This window comes from Aquarana catesbeiana, linkage group LG03, assembly GCF_042186555.1.
Source record: "Aquarana catesbeiana isolate 2022-GZ linkage group LG03, ASM4218655v1, whole genome shotgun sequence".
Lineage (NCBI taxonomy): Eukaryota > Metazoa > Chordata > Amphibia > Anura > Ranidae > Aquarana > Aquarana catesbeiana.
Window position 1 is genome coordinate 130,418,569 of NC_133326.1, and position 24,425 is coordinate 130,442,993.

Below are 24,425 nucleotides of genomic sequence, written 5' to 3' on the forward strand. Positions count from 1 at the left end.
TTGTCACATGAAAAGATATAATAAAATATTTACAAAAATGTGAGGGGTGTACTCACTTTTGTGAGATACTGTATATGAATGCGACCCAAGACTGGATTTTAGCTAACCTTACTGCACAAGTTGAGCAGGTGCAAGGGGCAACATATTGTGGTAGGCAGTAAATTCAGTGATTTATTTAAACCTTAAAAAAATGTGTCCTAAGAAATTTTATGAAATGTTTTAAGAGATGAAAAAATAAAAAATATTGTGCACTGCCTACCACAGGGTGGTGGCCTTTGCACCTGGTCAATATGGTTGGCTTTCATTCAGTCTTAAACTGTAGCAAACCCAGCTTTTGTACTTGTACCTACAAGTAAGCCTATAATAACATCTATCTGTAGATATAGTGACTATCTCCTAAACTTGTGGTGTTTAGGAGATAGTCACATGGAAAGCAGCTGGTGATGTCACTGGTGCATGCGCTCTGAAGGGACGGCATACTGCTTGGTTGTACTTCTCCTGGGGAGGCGTGCATGTCATTTTGCACTTTTGTGACCCATTTTTAGCTGACAGCCAGCTATAGCCCACTGTCAGCTGACATCACAGGTCCAGGCTGTGAAAAGATTCTAACTTTAAAGTCAGGATTCACCCAGATGCCTGGACCAGCAACTTGCTCAGCCTCTCAGTGAGCCGCAGAGACCCTGAGCCAGCCGCTCCTTGGGGGAGGGAGGCAGAGTCAGGGACTGACAGCCAACACTCTTGGCTCACTGAAGGCTGACATCTGAGTGATCAGCGGTCTTTGATCGCTCTGTTGTTGGGCTTTGAAGCAGCAGGGGACAGATGCAACATTGGATTGATGCTCCATCCACCTAGTTAAGTATAATTTAAAAAAAAACATCTCTTTTAAAGGAAAAAAATCCCCTTCTCCCTCCTAAGAACCCTCTATCCCCAAGCAAAGATTCCCACTGTCAAATATCCCCCCAAAAATAAAACCCCCAGTCTCTAAACCGACCCACCAAAGCAAAAATATCTCCCTCGGTCAATACCCTCTCCCCCAGCAAAGATTCCTAATTATGAAGAAAAGCTCCCTTCATCCAATCAAACTCACTCCCAGAAGCAAATCAATGCCATTAACCACCCCCTGTACACTTCTCTACAAGAAACTCTCCCCTTCTCCAAAAGCAAACCCACCCCCTTTCCTTAACCCCTCACCAAAAGAAACTCCCCCAGACTGGAATTCTTACTTCCTCCTTCCTAAAACAGAAAATTGATGCCTCCCCACTTACCAGACCTCAGATTCAGCACGGCTCAGAAGTAGGAAAACTTCTGCATCCCCAGTCTCCCTTCGGCTGTGTCATATGATACCTCCAGGAGGAGTCTAGGAGTTCCCTCAACTGTGCACTGTCAATTGCTGGCATCTGAGACCTTGCAGTAATTTCATGCTTTTCAGGGGGGACACCTTATTAAACTGAGGGGATGGGGCACAATAGAAGGGGGGCTGGCTGCTGCAATCCAAAACTCTGATTGCTTCTACTGTGCTGATGCTGAGGCTAAACAGCAGGGACACTGTCTGGGCATTTTGCCAGAATGCCCTGGGGGGGGAGGGTTTGAACACCCCTGACCCCCCCCTTATCTATGCCCCTGTACGGAGATTTTTAAGTACCGAAGTTTGCCGCCATTCCACAAGTGTGTGCAATTTCAAAGCGTGACATGTTAGGTATCTATTTATTTTGCGCAACATTATCTTTCACATTACAAAAAATCGGGCTAACTTTAGTGGTTTTTTTTATACTCATGAAACAGTTTTTTTCCCAAAAAAACTTTTTTTAAAAATTGCTGAGCAAATACCATGTAACATAAAAAGTTGCAACGATCACCATTTTATTCCCTAGGATGTCTGCTAAAAAAAGATATATAATGTTTGGGGGTTCTGAGTAATTTTCTAGCAAAAAAATGATGATGAGTGAAGTGTTAGAATTGGCCTGGGTGGCAAGTGGTTAATTACCATAAGTAAGTAATCTACAAATAATTATTATATATTGTTTTTTGAGATAATTTACTATATTTTCAAAAACTGTACTCAAGCAGGTGGCTTAACGGACAAATTACTGAAGTTTGAAGTTATAACTTCAAACCAGTAATTTCACAGTAAATAGATAAATAATAAATGATTGTTATAACATATAGCATATAAATATATGATTTAGCTAAAACAGTACCTTTTCAGCAGGCAGCAGATTCTCATTCTCCCTCTTAACTGTGTGAGAAAACCATGGGATTGTGAGTAAATCTTATACCCATAAACCCATGCTTTTTCCTTCTAGTTAAGAGGGCTGGCCTTTACCATTGGTCCAAGGCTCCAAGCTGTCCATTAAGCTCAGTGCTTCTGACAAGAAGTGAGAGGCACTGTGAACTCACCCTCTCAGTCTGCTGCAGAGTGTGCCAGCTTATATTTAAACTGGCCGCTCTGTACGTAGCTTCTGACAGGCTGCACCAGAAGCCCCGTATCTCTGAAACTATAGGTGGCAGGAGCCCCAAATTTTGACCAGTGGTGGGGTAGGACTTCAATTACCTAAACCCCCCCCCCCCCAATATTCCCACCCCCCAGATTCCTGTGCTACGATCCTCGAAGCTTCATGGGTTTTTTTTGGGGGGGGGGTTATGATCATGGCAGGTGCCTCCCCTGACTGCACGTCCCTGAGCTAAACCCAGGGAATTTAAAAGGCCAAAACCCTGTTAAGAAAAATGCCATTCTGGAGTGCTAAATCTGTTATCAATACTATACAGGATTATACAGTTCATATGTAATGTCAATATGCAGTATATTATAATCCTATCACCTAAATGTAAAGACTCCCTTTTAATGTACTCATTGTATTCAGTGATTGCGCTAACCATATTTATATGTCTTCCCGACTTTATCATATCCTTCTGTTCCTCAAATTCACATATTTGTAACCTCACCTGGGTTCGAGGGACACTAAGTCTCAGAGTGCATGGCCTGTTTTTCAGTAAATCTTCAGGTGGAAGAGGAGACGGACTTGGTGATGGAGGCGACTCATCTTGTTTGCTATCTTCTTGAGGCTGGATTTCCTCCTCTTCCTCCTCTTCCTCTTCATCGTCTTCCTCATCAATCATTTCAAATTCCTGGAAATCCTCCTGAAAGGTGCAGATAGCACGGGAAGGATCGCATCTTCCAAAACCAAGTCCTTCCTACAAAGGGAAAAATGGTTGCATTATGGTTTTACACCTTTCAAGCTGAATAAATCTAAGCAAAATAGTAGCTATTCAAAAGTGAAAAGGCAGCAATGCAATTGCAAAATGTTCACAGATAATCAAACTCTGATGTTCAGTTCACATTAAAGATGGTTAAGCTTAATATATTTCCATTAAATGGATGCCTTAACACTGTAACCCAAAACATATGCAATATAAAACAGTTAAAGTGTATGTAAATCCTAGATCTGTTTATTTTTCAGTATGCTTAGCATAATATCTTATTGTATACCGTTTTCTTAAACAAATAATTTTTGTGAATCAATTGCAAGCTTTCTTAAATGGAGATCCTGCCAGTAAGAGCACTTCCTGTTGCAAGCTGACAACACTTAGCCACTGCCTCACATCTAGAAGCAGCGCTGTCAGCATTATGTGCAACTTCCTTCTGTTGGCCATTGGGCTAGCTATATGATAGATCAGATAGCCACAAACAAGTGGCTGAAGAGCTGGTGTAGTAAGGAGGGGTTTGGGTTCCTGGAGGACTGGGCCGACTTCCCAGTCGATAACTGGTACTATAGAAGGGCCGGACTGCACCTAAATGAGGAGGGTGCAGATCTGCTGGGAATGAAGATGGCCAAAAAGTTAGAGGGGTTTTTAAACTAGGCGATGGGGTGGAGGGTCCAGAGGTAGAGATAGTCAGCGTGGAAGATATTCCAGAGGGTAGTATTGGGGGCATTAGTGGTAGGTTGACCAAAGCACAAAAACACAAGGTAAGTATGGTAGCAAGTCCTAGTTGCAATCTCGAAACACCCAATACGAGGACAATATGCGACCGGTCTAAACTATGTGGCATGTTCACCAATGCCAGGAGCATGGCGGACAAGATGGGTGAACTAGAGATACTGTTGTACGAGGAGGATTTTGTGGGAATTTCAGACACCTGGTTCAACAGCTCTCACGATTGGCTGGCAAACATTCAAGGATATACCCTTTACCGCAAAGATAGAGAGGGTAAAAAAGGGGGAGGGGTATGCCTATATATCAAGAATAATGTACAAGTGAATGTGAGAGATGACATCACTGAGGGAGCTAGGGAAGAGGTGGAATCCTTATGGGTAGAGCTCCAAAGGGATGAAGCTAAGGGGAAATAATACTGGGAGTAGGCTATAGGCCCCCTAACCTGAGGGAGGAAGTGGAGACAGATCTCCTATTACAATTTGGATTAGCAGCAAGGATGGGAAGTGTTATCATAATGGGGGAATTTAACTATCCAAACACAGACTGGGCGGAGGGAACCGCGCATTCATTTAAGGCTCGACAGTTCCTTAATGTCTTGCAGGACAATTTTATGGGTCAGATGGTAGACGCACCAACTAGAAATAAAACATTACTGGATCTACTGATTACCAACAATACAGACCTGATCACGGATGTGGAAATACGGGGCAATTTAGGTAACAGAGATCACAGGTCAATTAGTTTCAGTATAAATCACACAAATAGGAAACATAAAGGGAATACAAAGACACTGAATTTCAAAAGAGCCAACTTTCCTAAACTACGAACCTTGCTAAAAGGCATACATTGGGATAAAATATTAGGAACAAAGAATACGGAGGAGAGATGGGTTTGCTTTAAGAGTATATTAAATAAGGGCATTAGCCAATGTATCCCATTGGGTAATAAATTTAAAAGGGCGAACAAAAGTCCTGGATGGCTTAACTCCAATGTAAAAATGCATATAAAAGCAAAGGAGAAGGCCTTCAAAAAATACAAGGTTGAGGGATCATCCTCAGCATTCAGACTTTATAAAGAATGCAACAAGAAATGTAAGGGTGCAATTAGGACGGCTAAGATAGAACATGAAAGACACATAGCGGAGGAGAGCAAAAAAAAATCCTAGGAAATTCTTTAAGTATGTAAACAGTAAAAAAGGGAGGACTGACCATATTGACCCCATAAAGAATGAGGAAGGACATCTGGTTACAAAGGATGGGGAGATGGCGAAGGTATTGAATTTATTCTTCTCCTCAGTCTTCACGAGTGAATCGGGGGGCTTCAGTAACCAAAACTGCAGTGTTTATCCTCATGACACAGCACAGGAAGCACCTCCATGGTTAACAGAGGACAGAATTAAAATTAGACTTGAGAAACTTAACATTAATAAATCACCAGGACCTGATGGCTTGCATCCGAGGGTACTTAGGGAACTCAGTCAAGTGATTGCCAGACCATTGTTCCTAATTTTTACAGGCAGTCTACTGACTAGAATGGTACCAGCTGATTGGAAAAAAGCCAATGTAGCACCAATATTTAAAAAGGGCCCAAAATACATCCCTGGGAATTACAGACCAGTTAGCCTAACATCAATAGTATGTAAACTCTTGGAGGGGATGATAAGGACTTTATACAAGATTTTAGTAATGAGAACGGTATCATTAGCAGTAATCAGCATGGATTCATGAAGAATCGTTCTTGCCAAACCAATCTACTAACCTTCTATAAGGAGGTGAGTTGCCATCTAGATAAAGGAAGGCCCGTAGACGTGGTGTATCTGGATTTTGCAAAAGCATTTGACACAGTTCCCCATAAACGTTTACTGTACAAAATAAGGTCCGTTGGCATGGACCATAGGGTGAGTACATGGATTGAAAACTAGCTACAAGGGAGAGTTCAGAGGGTGGTGATAAATGGGGAGTACTCGGAATGGTCAGGGGTGGGTAGTGGGTTTCCCCACGGTTCTGTGGTGGGACCAATCCTATTTAATTTGTTCATAAACGACCTGGAGAATGGCGTAACCAGTTCAATCTCTGTATTTGCAGACGATACTAAGCTAAGCAGGGCAATAACTTCTCTGCAGGATGTGGAAACCTTGCAAAAAGATCTGAACAAATTAATGGGGTGGGCAACTACATGGCAGATAAGGTTCAATGTAGAAAAATGTAAAATAATGCATTTGGGTGGCAAAAATATGAATGCAATCTATACACTGGGGGAGAACCTCTTGGGGAATCTAGGATGTAAAAGGACCTGGGGGTCCTAGTAGATAGGCTCAGCAATGGCATGCAATGCCAATCTGCTGCTAACAAAGCAAACAGAATATTGGCATGCATTAAAAAGGGGATCAACTCCAGAGATAAAACGATAATTCTCCCACTCTACAAGACTCTGGTCCGGCCGCACCTTGAGTATGCTGTCCAGTTCTGGGCACCAGTCCTCAGGAAGGATGTACTGGAAATGGAGAGAGTACAAGGAAGGGCAACAAAGCTAATAAAGGGTCTGGAGGATCTTAGTTATGAGGAAAGGTTGCGAGTACTGAACTTATTCTCTCTGGAGAAGAGACGCTTGAGAGGGGATATGATTTCAATATACAAATACCGTACTGGTGACCCTACAATAGAAATAAAACTTTTTCGCAGAAGAGAGTTTAACAAAGCTTGTGGCCACTCATTCAAATTAGAAGAAAAGAGGTTTAACCTTAAACTACGTAGAGGGTTCTTTACTGTAAGAGCGGCAAGGATGTGGAATTCCCTTCCACAGGCGGTGATCTCAGCGGGGAGCATCGATAGTTTCAAGAAACTATTAGATAAGCACCTAAATGAACGCAACATACAGGGATATACAATGTAATACTGACACATAAACACACATAGGTTGGACTTGATGGACTTGTGTCTTTTTTCAACCTCGCCTACTATGTAACTAAGATAGGCAACCCATCATCCAACTGAAGGAGCTTGCATGGCAAGCTTAGTGTTGTCAGCTTGCAACTGGGAGTGTTGTTACTGGCACAATCTTCTTCAAGTTAGAAATTTTGCAACAGATTCACAAAAATTATTTTGTTTTAAAAAATTGCATACAGTGATCCATGATGCCAACCATACTAAAATAGAATTGGGTTTATATACACAAACTCCGTAGAAGAAAATGTGAGTCACACTGTGTATGAATCAACAAAAGAATACCCACAAAAGTATGTAGGAGAGTATAATCCCAAATATGGCAACAATTCCTATAAGGAATAGCTGAATATGGGGTAGCTATGGCTCAGATATGCATGCTGTTGCTATAAATGTTTTTATATTTTAATATCAGAATATTTTCTAGAATGATATAATCGGACAGCAGTGTTGTACTCAATTTACTGTAATACCATAATAATACTCAATGTATTATGTATTTTATATAAAACCTGTGGAAATTTGAAAAGAAATCTCAGATTTTAATTTGTTCTATTTGAATGCTGCTTTCAATAACGTTTGCCCATAAATATACATTTTAAAAGAAAATAGAATTATTAGTTACTAATTGCAATTGTATTTAACATACAGTACCTCAGAGAACTGTGGCATAAACCACAATTTGCCATTCCTTAAAATGAAAAAATCTTCCCAGAGGAAAATAGTTTGTGGGACAATCATTTAACGGTCGTTACTGTTCCTGGAAATCAAGGACAGTTATCAAGTATGCAAACATGTTCCTGGAGATAATGCTTCTAAGGAGACTTTGACATGAATCACCCAAAATTCTGTCTGCGCTCACTTTAATGGTTTTATTTAAGAACAATCCCTTGCTAACAGTATTCTCTTTGGTTGCCAGTACTGTCAGTTCAAAAAATATGCCAGTTGGGATTCCTCCAGTTTTTTGGTAGAAGACATCTAGAATGTTTTCTTTAACCTTGCTACATCCTATTCTATGCTATCCTTCCTAATCTATATATATGATATATACTGTATATAGATGATGAAAAGATTGAAATTCCCTGTTTTCCCTGGGGATTCTGCCAGTGTTTCCTTTGAGTGCTCAGTGTGTATAGAGTCCTGATCTGAGCTGTTGGCCTCAACCAGCTGGTCCCAATACATAAAGATTCACAGCCCTGACAGGTTGCTCACAGGACTGGTGGGTTTCAATCTATTCTCAATGTGTATTATAAAGAGAGATTTAATGTAGTAGGAAGTCACATGCTTGACATGTTGGGGCCCCAGCACATACACATGCTGTTCACTTATCAGTGTCCAGACCCTGGCAGAGGTCTTCTTTTTTATAACAGTAACACTAGTATATTTACAACCTTAAGCCTAGTACACACGATGAGAAAACCGGATGCAAAAAAATGCTTTTAGAAGTGATTGTGCGATAATCTGAACGTTAGTACACAGCTTTCGAGAGCCGATCACGACAGTTCATGCAAAATTATCAGAAGGGACAAACACGAAAATTTTTCTCGAAACGATACCAGAACATACAATTTTTGTTTAACCACTTCCGTATCGCTGCACGCCGATATACGTCCTAACTTTGAAGGACGCATAACCCTGGTATCCTCTTCTTCGGCCGGCGGTCCGGTTTCCGATAATAGAAGTCTCTGCGGCGGCCCCCCTCTCCTGCCGCACTCCGGTGCCCTCCGCCGCTTACTGGAGCCATCGGCAGTGGTGGAGGCGATCGGATCCTTTTTCTTGTTGGGTATGGAGACGAGTGAGGAGAAGATGGCCACCACCCGTCTCCATACCATTGCAGGGCGGAAGCAATGTCAAAACGTCACTTCCGCCCATAGATCTTAAAGAGCCATTTTTTTTTCTCAAATGGCAAAAAAAAATTTTAATTGCATTTTAGTGTAAATATGAGATCTGAGGTATTTTTGACCCCAGATCTCATATTTAAGAGGTCCTGTCATGCTTTTTTTCTATTAATAGGAAAAGTGACACAATTTTTTTTTTTTTAAAGAACAGTGTAAAAATAAAAGGTAAAATAAATAAACATTTTAAACGAACACCGTCCCGCCAAGCTCGCATGCAGAAGAGAACGCATACGTGAGTAGCGCCAGCATATGATCGCCGCGATTGGTAGAGCGAGAGCAATAATTCTAGCCCTAGACCTTCTCTGTAACTCAAAACATGCAACCTGTAGAATTTTTTAAATGCCGCCTATGGAGATTTTTAAGGGTACAAGTTTGTCGCCATTCCATGAGCAGGCGCAATTTTGAAGCGTGACATGTTGGGTATCAACTTACTCGGCATAACATTATCTTTCACAATATAAAAAAAATTGGGCTAACTTTACTTTAAAAATCAGTTTTAGTACGATGACTGAATAGGAAGGGGTTGAGAGCCAGCAGCTATGATAGCATTTACTTTGACTTCAGTCTGCTGAGTCCCTAGCTGTATGTTCAATAAATTCTGTATTGAAAGGAAATATCAGTTATTTTCATTGTGCAAGGAATTGTCAGAAACATTTGCACCAGGTATATTATACTGTGCTCAGCTTTATTTGACAAATCTCCATTAAACCAGTTCTATGTAGTCATATGGTGGTTCTTCATTAATGACGATATATAACTGTTAGTACTCAGAACTACTTAGTAACCACTGAATAAAACCCTTCAACTGGAATTATCAGAGAAATGCCATCTGTTGATGGTAGTAGATGTGCTGATGAAAGCAGAAGATTGTGGGTAAGGCAGTTTTAAAGATTGAGAAGTGCAGCAATCAGCGAACAGATTTAAAGGACCAGTAAAGTATTACAGAGCAAGTAATGACATTTACAAACATACAGTATATGAATGGCTGCCTATGTAAGAGTCTGCTCAGTGTCATTGCTATATAAATTATTGATTGAATATTTCCCATTTGAAATATAATATTTTTGTGAAATTTTTTTTTTATATATTTTTATATATTTTTTATTGTATTTTATTTTTTAAATACCACGTGGTTTTATACAATATGGAAATAATTTAGATGCTCTCCTAAAATATTTAAATGTATTATTTTGGCACTATTTCAATATCTGCGCAGAATCACTTTATTATTTATTTCATTTATCAGTGGTTTGTGTCACACTAATAGATGTTGCTGCATTTATTTATGCACTTTCACCTTCAAATTGTTTATGAATATTTTGCACTCATCCATAGTAGCGCGAAGGCACTTTGTTCACTGCTCAGTGTCAGGTTTGACCATAGCAGGGAATGATACCGCGTACAACATTATGTACTTGGCATGCACAGTATAGGGATTTTCTAGCAAGCACATTGGATAACCTTTTCAACTCATCCCATACCTTGTGTCAGATGTGTCATGTCACATATAGCATGCATCTACCGCTACTGATATCTGAACTATTCCTATCACCTTAAAAAAATGCATTTTGAGCAGCCATTGCACTTGCTCTGTGTAATTAAGTAGGCCAATCAAAGGTAAAATATCCATAAAAACTGTAAGATATAGTATTTGGCAATAACATTACATTTTGCTATATCTTTAGCTTTTTGTGTATAGCATACACCTGAAAGGTTAAAGAGGAACTCTGGAAAAAGTGATTTTTTAAAAAGAAAATTACCAATAAAGTCTGTAACATGTGTGGCTGCTACTGCGTTAGGGAACACTTTTCTCTTTCATTTAGCTCAACAGTGGCGGCTGGTGAGTTTTTTTGGGGGGAATGGCAAACAACCACCCCCCAGTTGTTCAGTCGGCGGCACCCCTCCCCCCAACACTTACCCCACCTAGGTTGCAAGTTCCTATAGGCGTCGGGCAGCGGCCGGGTTGTGGGCTCCTAGGGGCGGGTTGCGAGCTCCTACGGGCGGCGGGTTGTAGGCTCTTATGAGCGGTGGGTAGCGGCTCCTGTATCCTCTCCTCCTCTTCTTCATCACGGCGGCTTCAGCCGTGCGGCTCCTCCCTCCTCCTAGGCGTCCAATAGGATCGCCTGTCCTTTCTGCCAATCGGGTGAAGGGTCTCAAGACCCTCTTCCTGATTGGCCTGGAGTAGGATCAGTGTGGTGATAGCGAATATTCATTCGCTATTGTCACACAAATAGGTGGGATCGGTGCGCAGTGCTCTGCACCCCGAGCCTACCCTTTTTTGAAGCCTATTAGAGCCTCTGGCTTTAATCACGAGCTTCAAAAAAACACACCCTCGCCATTGGAATCCATGCGTCTGGCGCCCTGCATGTAGAGTTAGTAAAAAGACACTAGTCTATCCAGTTCAAATCACAGGAAAAAAAAAACACACACGCACAAACCTCCATATACACAATGCAATACCCACAGTTGATTCAGAGGAATAAAAAAAAAAAAACAATAAAGCATGATCCAATTTGCTCTAGCAGGGGAAGAAAATTCCTTCCTGATCCCCCAACAGGCAATCGGATATTCACTGGGCAACCTTACCTAGAAATATTAGTATCCAGTTATATGTTGTGCATTTAGGTAAGAATCCAGGCCTTTTTTAAAGCAAACTACTGAGCTGGCCAGAACTAGCTCTTGAGGGAGTCTATTTCATATTTTTACAGCTCTTACTGTGAAGAAGCCTTTCCATATTTGGAGATTAAATCTCTTTTTCTCCAGACATAAAGAGTGGCCCCTTGTCCTCTGTGATGACCTTAAAGTGAATAACTCAACACCAAGTTCACTATATGGACCCCTTATATATTTATACATGGTGATCATATCCCCCCTTAATCTCCTCTTCCCAAGAGAAAATAAATTCAGTTCCTCTAATCTTTCCTCATAGCTGAGTTCCTCCATGCCTCTTATCTGTTTGGTTTCCTTTCTCTTCACTTTCTCCAGTTCCCCATGTGAACTGCTATCTGTCTACCTCTGCTGATGGTCATCAGTCAGCATTGCTGCTAGTTCTCTCTGAAAAATACAGAACATTCCCTCTACTCCATGATATTCTGTAATCCTAAAAGACTTCCTGTCCTAAGGTGACAAGGCTGATCCCCCATAGATACAGTGGGGTAAGTGAACATTGTCACCCTAGGACCGGAATTGTGTTACTGGCAAGATCACTGGGTTAAAATATAGGCAAAGTCATTTTGGAAGTCTGACCCACATTTTATTTTATGCTGGTTTACTATTGTACCATCTCTGTTCCTCATTCTCTTTTTCTACTTAAAATACTTTTTATATGCTGATGGTTCCATCGTGTCTCAAAGGTCAAATTTCAGGATCCATCACTTGTCACTTACAGTATGCAGGTTTTTTTGATGTCCTAACATATTTGTGGACCTTGTCTATATCCTATTTCTTATCTACTGTATGCTTTGCATTTATGTTTGCCCTTGTAATTTTTTTCTTGAAAATAATACAAATATATTCAAATATAAAATAGAGGCAAAAAAAATAATAAAAAGGGAAAACAAATGCAGCCACCACAAGGACTGCTGAGCAGCAATATATTAAAGCCCCGTTAAACCTTCTGTATCTATTATGGTAAAGCAGTCAGGCATATAAATGAATGAATATGCCTTCTTTGTTTTTTTCCATGCTATCTGGTGCAGCAAGGGTTACAACACTCTGTGCTGGCAGTTCATTAGCGATTTTGATCAATGTTCTCACACAAAAGCAGCGACTTGGATCTCCAGTGGTCCGACATGCCCCCCTGCACACTGCTCCAATCAACAGCACTGATGTTGGACATAACTAATGTGGTTTAAAAAAAAAAGTAGGTATTATTGGTGCTAACTGCCAGGACTTTCACAGTGATCTCTTTCCACTGAGAAATGATCAAATGTGTGCTTAAATGTTGCCCAATTTGAACAAATTGCATTGGCTTATATTGTAGAATTCTTCCATTGTGGGGTAAATGATGTCTATAGACATTTAAGACCTTAATTCTGGATTTATGTGTGAATTGTCACTTTCCTGACATTCAATCTATTTTATTTTCATATATATTAAGATGTCTGCTGAAAAAGTTAACTTCACATTTTCTATCATAGCATTTCAAATCCTTTAATCACTGCTTGTGATAAGCTGATTAAAGTAATCTGCTCAAGCAAAAAATTGATTCTGATATTCTGACAAAAAGAACTTGAAGCTAATTAATTTAAAAGTGCACTAGCTGAGCCGGATAAACTAGGACTACAGTAATTACTTGTAGCTTCAAACATCTGATAACTACTGTATGTAGTATGTAGATGACCTTCACAATTAGTAATTGTATATAGCCAAAAATCACACTGCAATGCAGGAAACATCTGAGGACAAGTCTATGGAAATCCCCCTATCCATAGCTGGGAGTTTATTAGTAGTATATAGTAGTGTGGCTATACACACTGACAGTTTTTTAAGGAGTCGGCAACAATGCTTATCTTTATGATTAGTTATATGTTCGACTCGAACATCGGGTGTTTGCCCGTTCACTGAATACCGAACATCATGGGGCGTTCGCTGGAAATTCGAGCACCCGTGGAACACGCCATAATGAACGGCGAGACCGTCAATGCACTGCGAGATTGCAGTGCATTGACGGCTGCTGATTGGCCAAAGCATGCACCTGACCTGCATGCTTGGGCCAATCATGGTGCGCTCTGCTGTGAGAGCCATGATTGGCCAAAGGCAGGGTGCCTTTGGCCAATCATGGCTCAGGGGGCTGAGTCCATGCCCCACACTATGTAAGGCTACTTACATGGCAGCCGTACATAGTTTTATGAATGAGACAGCAAAATGACATTCGTAAAGGAAAAAATGTCATTTAAAACTGCTCACAGCTGTATTGTATTGTAGGATCCTGGCAATATAGATGAAAATCATTGAAAAAAACAGCATGTGTCTCCCCCCCAGTCCATTATCAGGCCCTTTGGGTCTGGTATGGATATTAAGGGGAACCCTGCACCCAAATTTAAAAAAAATAATTTTTGCCTGGGGGTCCCCCCAAAATCTGGATGGATATTAAGGGGAACCCTACGCCAAAATTAAAAAAAGGCGTAGGGGACCCCCAAAATCCATACCAAACCCTTATCCGAGCACACAACCTGGCAGGCTGCAGGAAAAGAGCGGGGATGAGAGAGCGCCCCCCTCCTGAACCGTACCAGGCCACATGCCCTCAACATGGGGAGGGTGCTTTGGGGTCTGCGGGCGGGGGGCTTATCGGAATCTGGAAGCCCCCTTTAACAAGGGAACCCCCAGATCCCAGCCCCCCTATGTGAATGGGTATGGTGTAAATTGTACCCCTACACATTCACCAAAAAAAGTGTCGAAATGTTAAATATGACAAGAGACAATTTGGGACAAGTCCTTTATTAAAAAAAAAAAACTGCCCCGCGATGTCCATTCATCTTCAATCACAGCATCCGATGACCCGATTAAAAAAAAAAAGGAAAAAACTCCACCTCTATGGGAGGCTCCCGCTGACTGAAGCCTTTTCAAGATGACAGCTGTTATATAGCTGAGGCAGGGTCACCCGGTGATGTAAACGGGTGACTGCGCCCCTCTCTGACATTACGTGACGTCACATAACTTCAGGGGGGTCACCTATTTACGTAATTTGGTGGCCCCGCCCTCAGCTGTATAAGAGCTGTCATAGCGAAGAGGCTTCAGTCAGCAGGAGCCTCTCATGGAGGCGGAGTTTTTTCAGTTTTTTTTTTTATCGGGTCGCCAGACGCTGTGATCAAAGATGAATGGACATCACGGGACAGTTTTTTTTTTTTTTAATAAATCTCTCTTGTCATTTTTAACATTTTGACACTTTTTTGGTGAATGGGTAGGGGTACAATGTACCCCTACCCATTCACATGGGGGGCGGCATCTGGGGGTCCCCTTGTTAAAGGGGGCTTCCAGATTCCGATAAGCCCCCCACCCGCAGACTCCCACAACCACAGGGCAAGGGTTGTGGGAATGAGGCTCTTTTCCCCATGGCTTTGGGGGCGACCCCAAAGCATGTTACCCATGTTGAGGGCATGTGGTCTGGTATGGTTCAGGGGTGACACTCTCGTCTCGTCCCCCCCTCTTTTCCTGCGGCCTGCCAGGTTGCGTGCTCAGATAAGGGTCTGTTATGGATTTTGGGGGGGCCCTTACGCCATTTTTTTTTTAAAATTGTCTCGGGGTTCCTCTTTAAATCCATACCACACCTGAAGGGCCTGGTATGGATTTTTGGGGGGACCCCTTCGCCATTTGTTTTTTAAATTTTGGCGCAGGGTTCCCCTTAATATGCATACCAGACCTGAAGGACCTGGTATGGATTTTGGGGGGACCTCCATGCATTTTTTTTTTATTTGGGTGTGGGGTTTCCCTTAATATCCATACCAGATCCAAAGGGCCTGGTAATGGACTGTGGTGGGGAACTAATGCCGTTTTTTTCAATGATTTTTATCTATATTACCGGGACCCGATGATACATTACAGCTGCGAGCAGTTTTAAATGACTTTTTTACCTTTAGAAATGTCATTTTGCTGTGGTACTGTTCTAAACAGGGGAAAATTGCGCTACTTTACAGGCATACTAAGGATACCCCCCAGGCACGATATTTAAAGGAATATTTCATTTTTATTGTTTCACTTTAAGCAGTATTAAAATCACTACTCCTGAAAAAACATCAGTTTTTAAAACTTTTTTTTTTGCATTGATACATGTCCCCCTGGGGCAGGACCTGGTCCCCAAACACTTTTTATGGCAATAACTTGCATATAAGCCTTTAAAATTAGCACTTTTGAGTTTTCATGTTCGTGTCCCACAGCCTTTAACGGTGTTTGCATGCTCGTACAAATTTCTTGCCTGTTCGCAAGTTCTGGTGCGAACCGAACTGGGAGGCGTTCAGCTCAACCCTATTTATGATAATAAAAACTGAAACCATTTCCAAAAACATGTTCTGAGTCTAAAATAAATAAGTGTATTATCCCGTGCTATCTCAGAAAAATCACAAACTCTACATGTGACAGCTGCAAACCAAATAATTGTGTTCCCACAACTCAAAAAAGTGTAAATCCGATGTATATTATAGTGTATATTGGTTACAATTATCTAAATTATTTAAATCATCATAAGTGAATCACAAAAACATAATCCTTCAAGGGTTAAAATAAACCATTAAATATTCATCCAATAACAATTAATTCAAAGTAAAGTTCATAGATATTAATACATTCTTCAATCTTCAAACAAGGTGCTCCTTAGTTTTAAACCTTCTGCAACTTTCACTGTACGGGTCTATAAATGTATGCATGTGCAGCAATCCCCGTCACCTATTCACCACTGCGCTCACTGTATATTAGACCTGTAATAGGTCCAACATTGCCTTCCCCAGCTGGGGAGTACTTCATAATTCGGACAGCTGATCGGTATCCTCTCTGAGTTTCACTATATACTTTTAAGTGGACTGTATGGAAAAGACTCCTCCACCGCCCCTCGATTAAAATGAACATGCTCCCATTGCGTAGTGGTTTGGTTTTTTTTTTAATTTATTCTTTATTTATCAAAATTATCATACACCAAATAAAAGGCAAAGGGGGAGGCAACATAAACATTGTATACTCCCATCCAACATATTGTGGGTATCTATTACAGTAACGAAAAAAGAGAAAAAACTCCCTCCTCTCCTCCTTCACCACCCATTGCGTAGTGTTTTAAACACATACAATGTATTGAAAGCATTCACTTACATTAAAATTAGAGACAATGCCTTTGTTCCCTACTTCCAGTGGGGCTGTGGCTCCCGTATACCCCTGATGCACAACGTCACCCGATTCCACCCAACACGTATCGTCACTACCACATGACTTCCTCAGGGACCCCTGAAGTACTAAGTCTAGGTTTAAGCTTTTGTCCTAAGATGAAAACTGATGGCTTTGAGGTAGTAAAAGACTTCAATTTGTTTGCACGTAGGCTTACATAAATATCTCTATGATGATGAAAGGAAAAAGAATAAACAGGAAAAAATTGAAAAAGAACAATGGAAAGGCTTCACGGTCAGGGATTTCATGGTTCTCAAGGGCCTAATGGATTTACTCAGTGAAAATGAAATGGCGAAGGGAGACTCCCTTGAGGGGGGTTTCCCCTGAGAATGATCCGGAGTTCTCCTCTCACACACAGTCTCCTATTCTACCACCAAAAATAAAGAAAACATCTACTAAATTCCCTCCGCTACAAACCAATCCAAATATTTGTACATTTTTATCCCAAACAACATCGCAAATTAAGCGTCTGGACCTCAGTAGTCCACCCCGGAATAATATATCATCACAGCAGTAGCAGGCAATAGGCAGACTACAGAGCGATGAGAGCTTAACCATTAAGATGGCTGATAAGGGAAGAAACTTGGTGACGATGGATACACCTATGTATAAATGCATGTGTCTTGATATTCTCTCTAATAAAGATTGGTATGAGAGAATCCAAGAGGGGAAGATCTTGGATTTTAATAATGAATTTGATACACTTACTGGTGATACATATAGAAATGGGATTATTGACAAAGATGTCTATGAGGCCCTTTAAATCGCATATGCCAGAGTTACATCTTTCTATGCATTACCAAAAACACATAAGGATTTGAGAAGTCCACTGGGCCAGCCTATTATCTCAGGAATTGGGGTGAAAACAGAGAAAGAGAGTCATCTGGTAGATGCCTTCTTGTGCCCTCATGTTCTGAGTCTCCCTTCCTATACTCAGGATACTATAAACCTTTTAAGGAAATTACACAATGTTACAATGCTACCTAACAGCATCCTAGTAACTATTGATGTAGAGGCTCTCTATTGTAGTATCCCCCATAACTTAGGTGTTCATACAATAGGGTCGTTTTTGAATGAGAAAGGATTATCAGCTCAACCCTATAATACCTTTGTCTTGCGAATTTTACATGACATTCTCACCAAGAATGTTTTCACCTTTGACGGCTCCCACTACCTCCAGGTGCAGGGGGTTGCGATGGGGACGTTCTGTGCCGCATCATATGCCAACCTGTAACTGGGGGGATGGGAGCAGGATCTATTTGCTGATGAGTCTGCCTCTATATACCTGTCCAGCATAATATGCTGGTGCAGGTATATAGATGATTTTTTTTGGTATGGAATTCTGATAGGACAGTGTTGCAGGAGTTTATGGGATATGGCTGTAAATAGATTTAATTTAAATTTCACTATGCAATATGATAATTTCACATTGCCATTTCTTGATTTGAACATATTCAAGCAGCCAGATGGCACTTTGGGCACATCCTTATTTAAGAAAGCCCACCACTGCAAACACTATACTCCATGCAGATAGCACCCACCCACAACCTCTAATTAGGAATATACCCTACTCGCAATATTTACAAATTAAAAACTGTTCTACTGAGGAACAGTTTTAGAAGGAGGCAAAACTACTGAGGTCCAGATTGTTGTTAAAGGGCTATGCCAAAACCACCCTAAAGAAAGCCTATAACAAAGCAAAACAGAAAGACAGACATTATATGTTGTTTGTGAAAAAAGAAATCAAGAAAATAGAGATCATTAGGATCCTCACCACATTGTCTAGTCTTCACCGAGTTGTGGAAGATGCCATACGTAAATATTGGCACCTCCTAACTGGTGATCCTATACTACAAAAATATAATAAAGAATATCCACAGCTGACCTATAGGAAAGGTAGATCATTTAGGGACTGGCTGGTCCATAGCCATTTTCAGGAAAACTCTCCAGTAGCAGACAATAGTAAGGGCTATCAGGAACCTAGACCAGAATTTATTTTCTGTAAAAGGTATATAGTCGATGTCCTCCTCCTATGGGATGGGGATTTTGAATCTCTAGATGATTTTATGTCCATGCTGAATAGTAATGATAGAGGCATTGTCTTGCAACATGAGGCTAGTAAATCCGAGATTAATTTACTAGATCTGAAACTTAGAATTGTTGATGGTGGTATTATCACATCAACTTATTTTAAAGAGACAGATAGGAATGGATATATCAATACTAAGAGCTGTCACCATAAAGCTTGGTTGAAGTTTTTTTCTAAAAGACCATTTCTGAGGTTGTGGAGGAATTGCACCAACCAAGATGACTTTTTGCATGAAACCTCTCTCCTTAAAATAAATTTTTTAGAGAAAGGCTATGAGGTTGATGAAGTAGAAGGAGCATTTAAAATGGCCCTAGATAAAAATAGAGATGATTTGTTAATATCAAAGTCTAAGAATCATGATGATAGCTTTAAGTTTGCTTTCCTTACCACATATTCGAATCAGCACTATGTGATTAAAAGAATTATACAGAGGCATTGGAGAGTTTTGCAGGGTGATAGGGTTTTGGGGCCGAACCTTCCTTGTACTACGCTCTTGTGATGATACATGAGTTGACACATGAGATACAGCATGTTGCACGGATCTCTGACATATGTTAAAGTATTGATTTCTGTAACTTTTTTTGTATAGGCCAAATTTCTTTGCTGCCAAGATATTAAGGTCCCGAGGAAGTGATTATGCAAAACACGTCGACCTCTTGGAACATTTTGGAAAGACATGTTGGTTTTTGGCAGATATTGTCCTATGTCACATGAATGTATGTTTTATTAACTTTTTCTTTTATCATTTTGTAATAAATATTTTTATTTTATCATAACAAATGTAGCGTCCTTCTCTTGGTACCAGTAAAGTTCAACATTTTCCAGTTTTTTTCTACATATTTCTAACATACTTTTTATATAGCTCTATTTTGTTCTTGAACGTATTTACATACTAAATATTTTGTTGTTTTTTAAGCTAGCGCCCCCATCGAGGATAGCTGCCTAAAAAATAAAGACGGACATGAGGCTCTGTTCATTTATTTCCAAAGGAAGCCACAGACACATTTCTATAGATATATGTTCAGTCAATTGTCTGACAGGAAGCATATGCCTGTCATTATACACAAAGGAGGCATTGACACCTAGTCTAAAAAAGGATACAGCAAAATATATGATAATGAAAAAAAAAAAAAAAATTAAAGATAAATTAAGATAAATAATGCAAAAAAATAAAAAAAATTAAACTTGGCCTGAGTAAAAGATGTTTAATATGCATCTTTTACAAAATTTAATTTTGCAAAGTGTGATTACTTAATACATTACTGTTAATACCAGCACTGAGCAATTTCTTCATAAAGCTCCATTATTACCTTGTCACAGTGATCTGAGTCATAGTTCAGTCCAATTCCACAGTCATCTGTAATTTCTGACAAATCTTCGTCATCAAATTCTTCCAAACTGATATCTTGCGATGGCCTAATGCAAAAAAACAGCGACATGAAAAACCACAAGCTAAAGTAAAATGGCACTGGTGGATACAAGTACAAATGCATTTTTTTACAAAATACTGTTGTTGCGGCACTAAACAACACTCTACGTGTTAAAATCCTCCTGATATATTGGTGTTTTATATAAAGAACTGGTGAAATGTTTCAGAATAAGGTGTCACTCATTTTTCTAATTTTACCAATATTAGTCAGGAGGAAAATTACAATAGAAAAGAATGGACAAGGATACACACTGACAGAGTTTTTTAATGAGTCATCAACAATGCTTATGTTTATGAAAATAAAAACTGAAACCATTTCCAAAAACTTGTTCTGAGTCTAGTCTGATATCTCTAAATATCAGGATGTCACTATATATTTATGTGAATTTTGAGGTGCATATCTTATAATTTCTTATAATAAATACTTTCTGCATTTCTAAGTATTGCTTATATGCCAAGCCAATCTTTTATTACTTTACTTGGGAATGGATGAAATAAATTGGAATAAATTGGTACATATAAGAACAGAAATACCGTGTCGCAGAAACATATGCTAGAACATATGTGGAAGTAAGAATTAACTGTTACAGCTACTGTATATAACTGCACATGTGGTATTACTGTCAAAATAAATAAACTGTCAAATAATATAATCAACCATGGAAACAAATAACAAAACAGATTAATCCTTGAGCTGGCAATACTTGTTTTTTTGTTTTTTTTCAGCTAGCCAGCTGAACAAAAAAACTGAACCAATTTCCCCATCCACACACACCGTGTCATTGTATTCTGATAGCGGCACCCCCCTCCATTAGAATACACTGATCAGCGATGCAGCCAATTGGCTGTATGCGCTGATTACGCGAAAATATACCAACAAGCCTGTTTGTAAAAAGCAGATCGATAGATCGACTTCAGTCCTGCTTAACCAGCCAAATTTCGATCCATGTATGGCCAGCTTTACTATATATAAACTATACTATATTATTATAACAATAATAAAAAAGAAAGGTGATTAAATAGCACCTCATGCAATAAAGGTCACTCACTTACCAAATACATTTTACTACAATGGGATTTCTACAAGTTCTTCATTAAAAACTTATAGATCACAATAAATAAAATCAGGAGTTTTTATTTGAGGAATGTTAACAATAAATGCGCTAATTGCAGAAGCATCCCTGTTCCAAACACTAATCTGACCCTCATCAATAACTGATGGCATTAATAAAAGTGGTGGGAAGTTGTGGAAGTCCTCTTCCTCACTGCCCATATAACCATGGATCTGCTGAGCTGAGGATATGATATATTTTGAAGAACCTGACCAGTTTCTTCAACAGTACGGATTCCAAATTCCAAACCACTTGGTTTTACTGGATGGATTTTACTTTAAAAGACTCCTCTTTGGTTTACTACCACCTAACACTTCCCACACTCCTCCCCCCCCTTATTGCCAAACTGATACTCATAACTGTCCCTTTAGCCCTTTGACCAGTCAGATTCATAGATATGGAGAGAAAGGCGCTTCTAAGTGCAGTATGTCAGCACTTTTATTAAAAGGCAATGGTTAAAAACACTTACAGGATTACAAAGTAAACAGGCTCATTACCCCCCCCTCCTTTCCCTCCCAGTCCCACCCTTCTCCCCCCCCCTTCCCCTCCCCCCCATCTCCAAGACCTTCTCAACTAATATTCCTGGAACCTATTATCTTTGATCTCATCTCCTAATGTGATGTAATTCAACACCTCTGTACTTCTTTATACTGTTTCAAGATGTCGCTGATTCGTCTTGTGACAACTCATGCGACAATATTTCTGTGTACAACTGTGTATATGTATCGCTTGTATTGTAAAAATTGAATAAACATTTCTTTCTTGTTAAAAACAAAAACAGGCTCATCAATGTATGGAGTCCTCCTGAGATGGTCTTTCCCTGTCACTGTGCTGACCAGCAGCTGCAAGAACCAAGGGTCTGGAGGAGCAAGATGGCTGCCGCACTTCCTAAAACCAACGTGGAACACCGTAGGGAGGTGACTAGTTTCGGAGCATGCTCAAAGGCTCCTTCTTCAAAACCTGAACCCCAAAATGGTAAGCCAGCTTAGAAGCACCTTTCTCTGCATTTCTTTGTCTATCCAGAGCCTGCTTCTCTCCTGTGTTGCTCGAGTGCCTGTCAGCCTGCTATCCTGCTACCTTGGATGATCCTGAATGTATATAGCACCTGGAGGACTCTTCTAGCAGAAGCGCTCCTACTTGCCATTCTCCAGATTCAGATTACTTTTTACATAGTTACATAGTAGGTGAGGTTAAAAAAAACACAAGTCCAACCTATGTGTGTTATTATATGTGAGTATTACATTGTATATCCCTGTATGTTGCAGTCGTTCAGGTGCTTATCTAATTGTTTTTGTAAACTATTGATGCCCCCCGCTGAAACCAACACCTGTGGAAGGGAATTCCACATCCTTTTCGCTCTTACAGTAAAGAACCCTCTACGCAGTTTAAGGTAAACCTCTTTTCTTCTAATTTTAGTGAGTGGCCACGAGTCTTATTAAACTCCCTTCTACAAAAAAAATTTATTCCTATTGTGGGGTCACCAGTATGGTATTTGTCAATTGAAATCATATCCCCTCTCAAGTGTCTCTTCTCCAGAGAGAATAAGTTCAGTGCTCGCAACCTTTCTTCATAATTAATATCCTTCAGACCCATTATTAGCTTTGTTGCCCTTCTTTGTACTCGCTCCATTGCCAGTACATCCTTCCTAAGGACTGGTGCCCAGAACTGGACAGCATACTCCAGGTGAGGCCGGACCAAAGACTTGTAGAGTGGGAGAATTATCACTTTATCCCTGGAGTTAATCCCCTTTTTAATGCATGCCAATATTCTGTTTGCTTTGTTAGCAGCAGCTTGGCATTGCATGCCATTGCTGAGCCTATCATCTACTAAGACCCCCAGGTACTTTTCCATCCTAGATTCCCCCCAGAGGTTCACCCCCTAGTGAGTACCGTATATACTACGTCTACGGGCCTTCCTTTATCTACATGGCAGCTCACCTCCGCTATGTGTCTTTCGTGTTCTATCTTAGCCGCCCTAATTGCACCCTTACATATCATGTCTTTGTAAAGTCTGAATGCTGATGATGATCCCTCAGCCTTGTATGTCTTGAAGGCCTTCTCCTTTGCTTTTATATACATTTTTACATTAGAGTTAAGCCATCCAGGACTTTTGTTTGCTCTTTTAAATTTAATCCCAAGGGAAATTATTCAACTTCCCCCTATTTTTTACCTCTCCCTATTCCCTGCCCCAACCTTACCTCCACATCACCCCTAGTATCCTCCCCACTTTTTTTTCACCTTAGTGGTGGGGCGCGTGGCTCTTCCTGTCTAGCTAGTCTCCTTGTACCGCTACTTGTGTCCCTTCCCACCCACCCTAGCCCTGACCCCCTGCCTCCACTGTCCCTATCTACCAGTCTTACTTTGGTTATTTCTTGGTGACCACTTACTGCTCACACTTTACCACTTCATGCATTAACTTGATATTTCTCCATGTTATTGAACTGTTAATTCCATTGTTACCTGTATATTTGATGCCTATGGCCGTTACACATGATGTCAACTGTATTTATTCCTAATGCTATTTCAATACATAAAGAATGTGTAAAAAGTTGAAGGAAAAAGAAATTGGGATTTAAAATGAGTCCTAATATTTCAGAACTTTTGATTTTCCACTTTTTTTTTTTTTAGAAAACCCTGCAGTCTTAAGAATTTTACAAATATGAAACCAGCAGACGTTGCAAGATTTTAAAATGGTCATTTTAATTGCTTGTGTGCTTTTTTTTCTTTTTTTACTTTACTGCATAACATGTTATCCATTGACCATGGAAAGAATGTATATGTCAATACAGGAAAAAGCAAGCTATTATGTAACCACTCTGGAGAAAAACACACCAAACATAGACAGAGCTAAAGAAGAAAAGACACCCAATTACCAACTAGACATGAAAAACAAATGCATGTAGTAAAGCGAGAGATTAGTCTGTGCAGACAGAACACTTTGATCTCAGACAAGAAGCAGCAGCCACAAAACAGAGGATATTTGTAAACCTAAATAATGCTGTGTATGACAGCACAGGTACAAGAAGAAAAAAGGTGTGATTTCATACTGTCTGATGTTTTTATGATGTGCAAACTAAAATATCCCCATCATTTTGCATCATTATCTGTCGCACTTAGCCTGCACTAAGCTTGTCATTGGAAACATATTTTAATT

At 40.1% G+C, this 24,425-nt stretch overlaps 1 protein-coding gene across 1 annotated transcript in view; it reads right to left on the reverse strand.

The window, feature by feature from the left end:
• Positions 1–24,425, reverse strand: part of MAPK8IP2 (mitogen-activated protein kinase 8 interacting protein 2) — a 102,762-nt gene that overhangs the window by 44,244 nt on the left and 34,093 nt on the right. Inside the window, exons 2-3 of the mRNA XM_073619229.1 lie at positions 20,042–20,147; positions 2,944–3,192 (exon numbers count right to left, since the gene is read on the reverse strand). Of these exons, the coding sequence (XP_073475330.1) occupies positions 2,944–3,192; positions 20,042–20,147 (355 nt within the window). The remainder of the gene's footprint in view (positions 1–2,943; positions 3,193–20,041; positions 20,148–24,425) is intronic.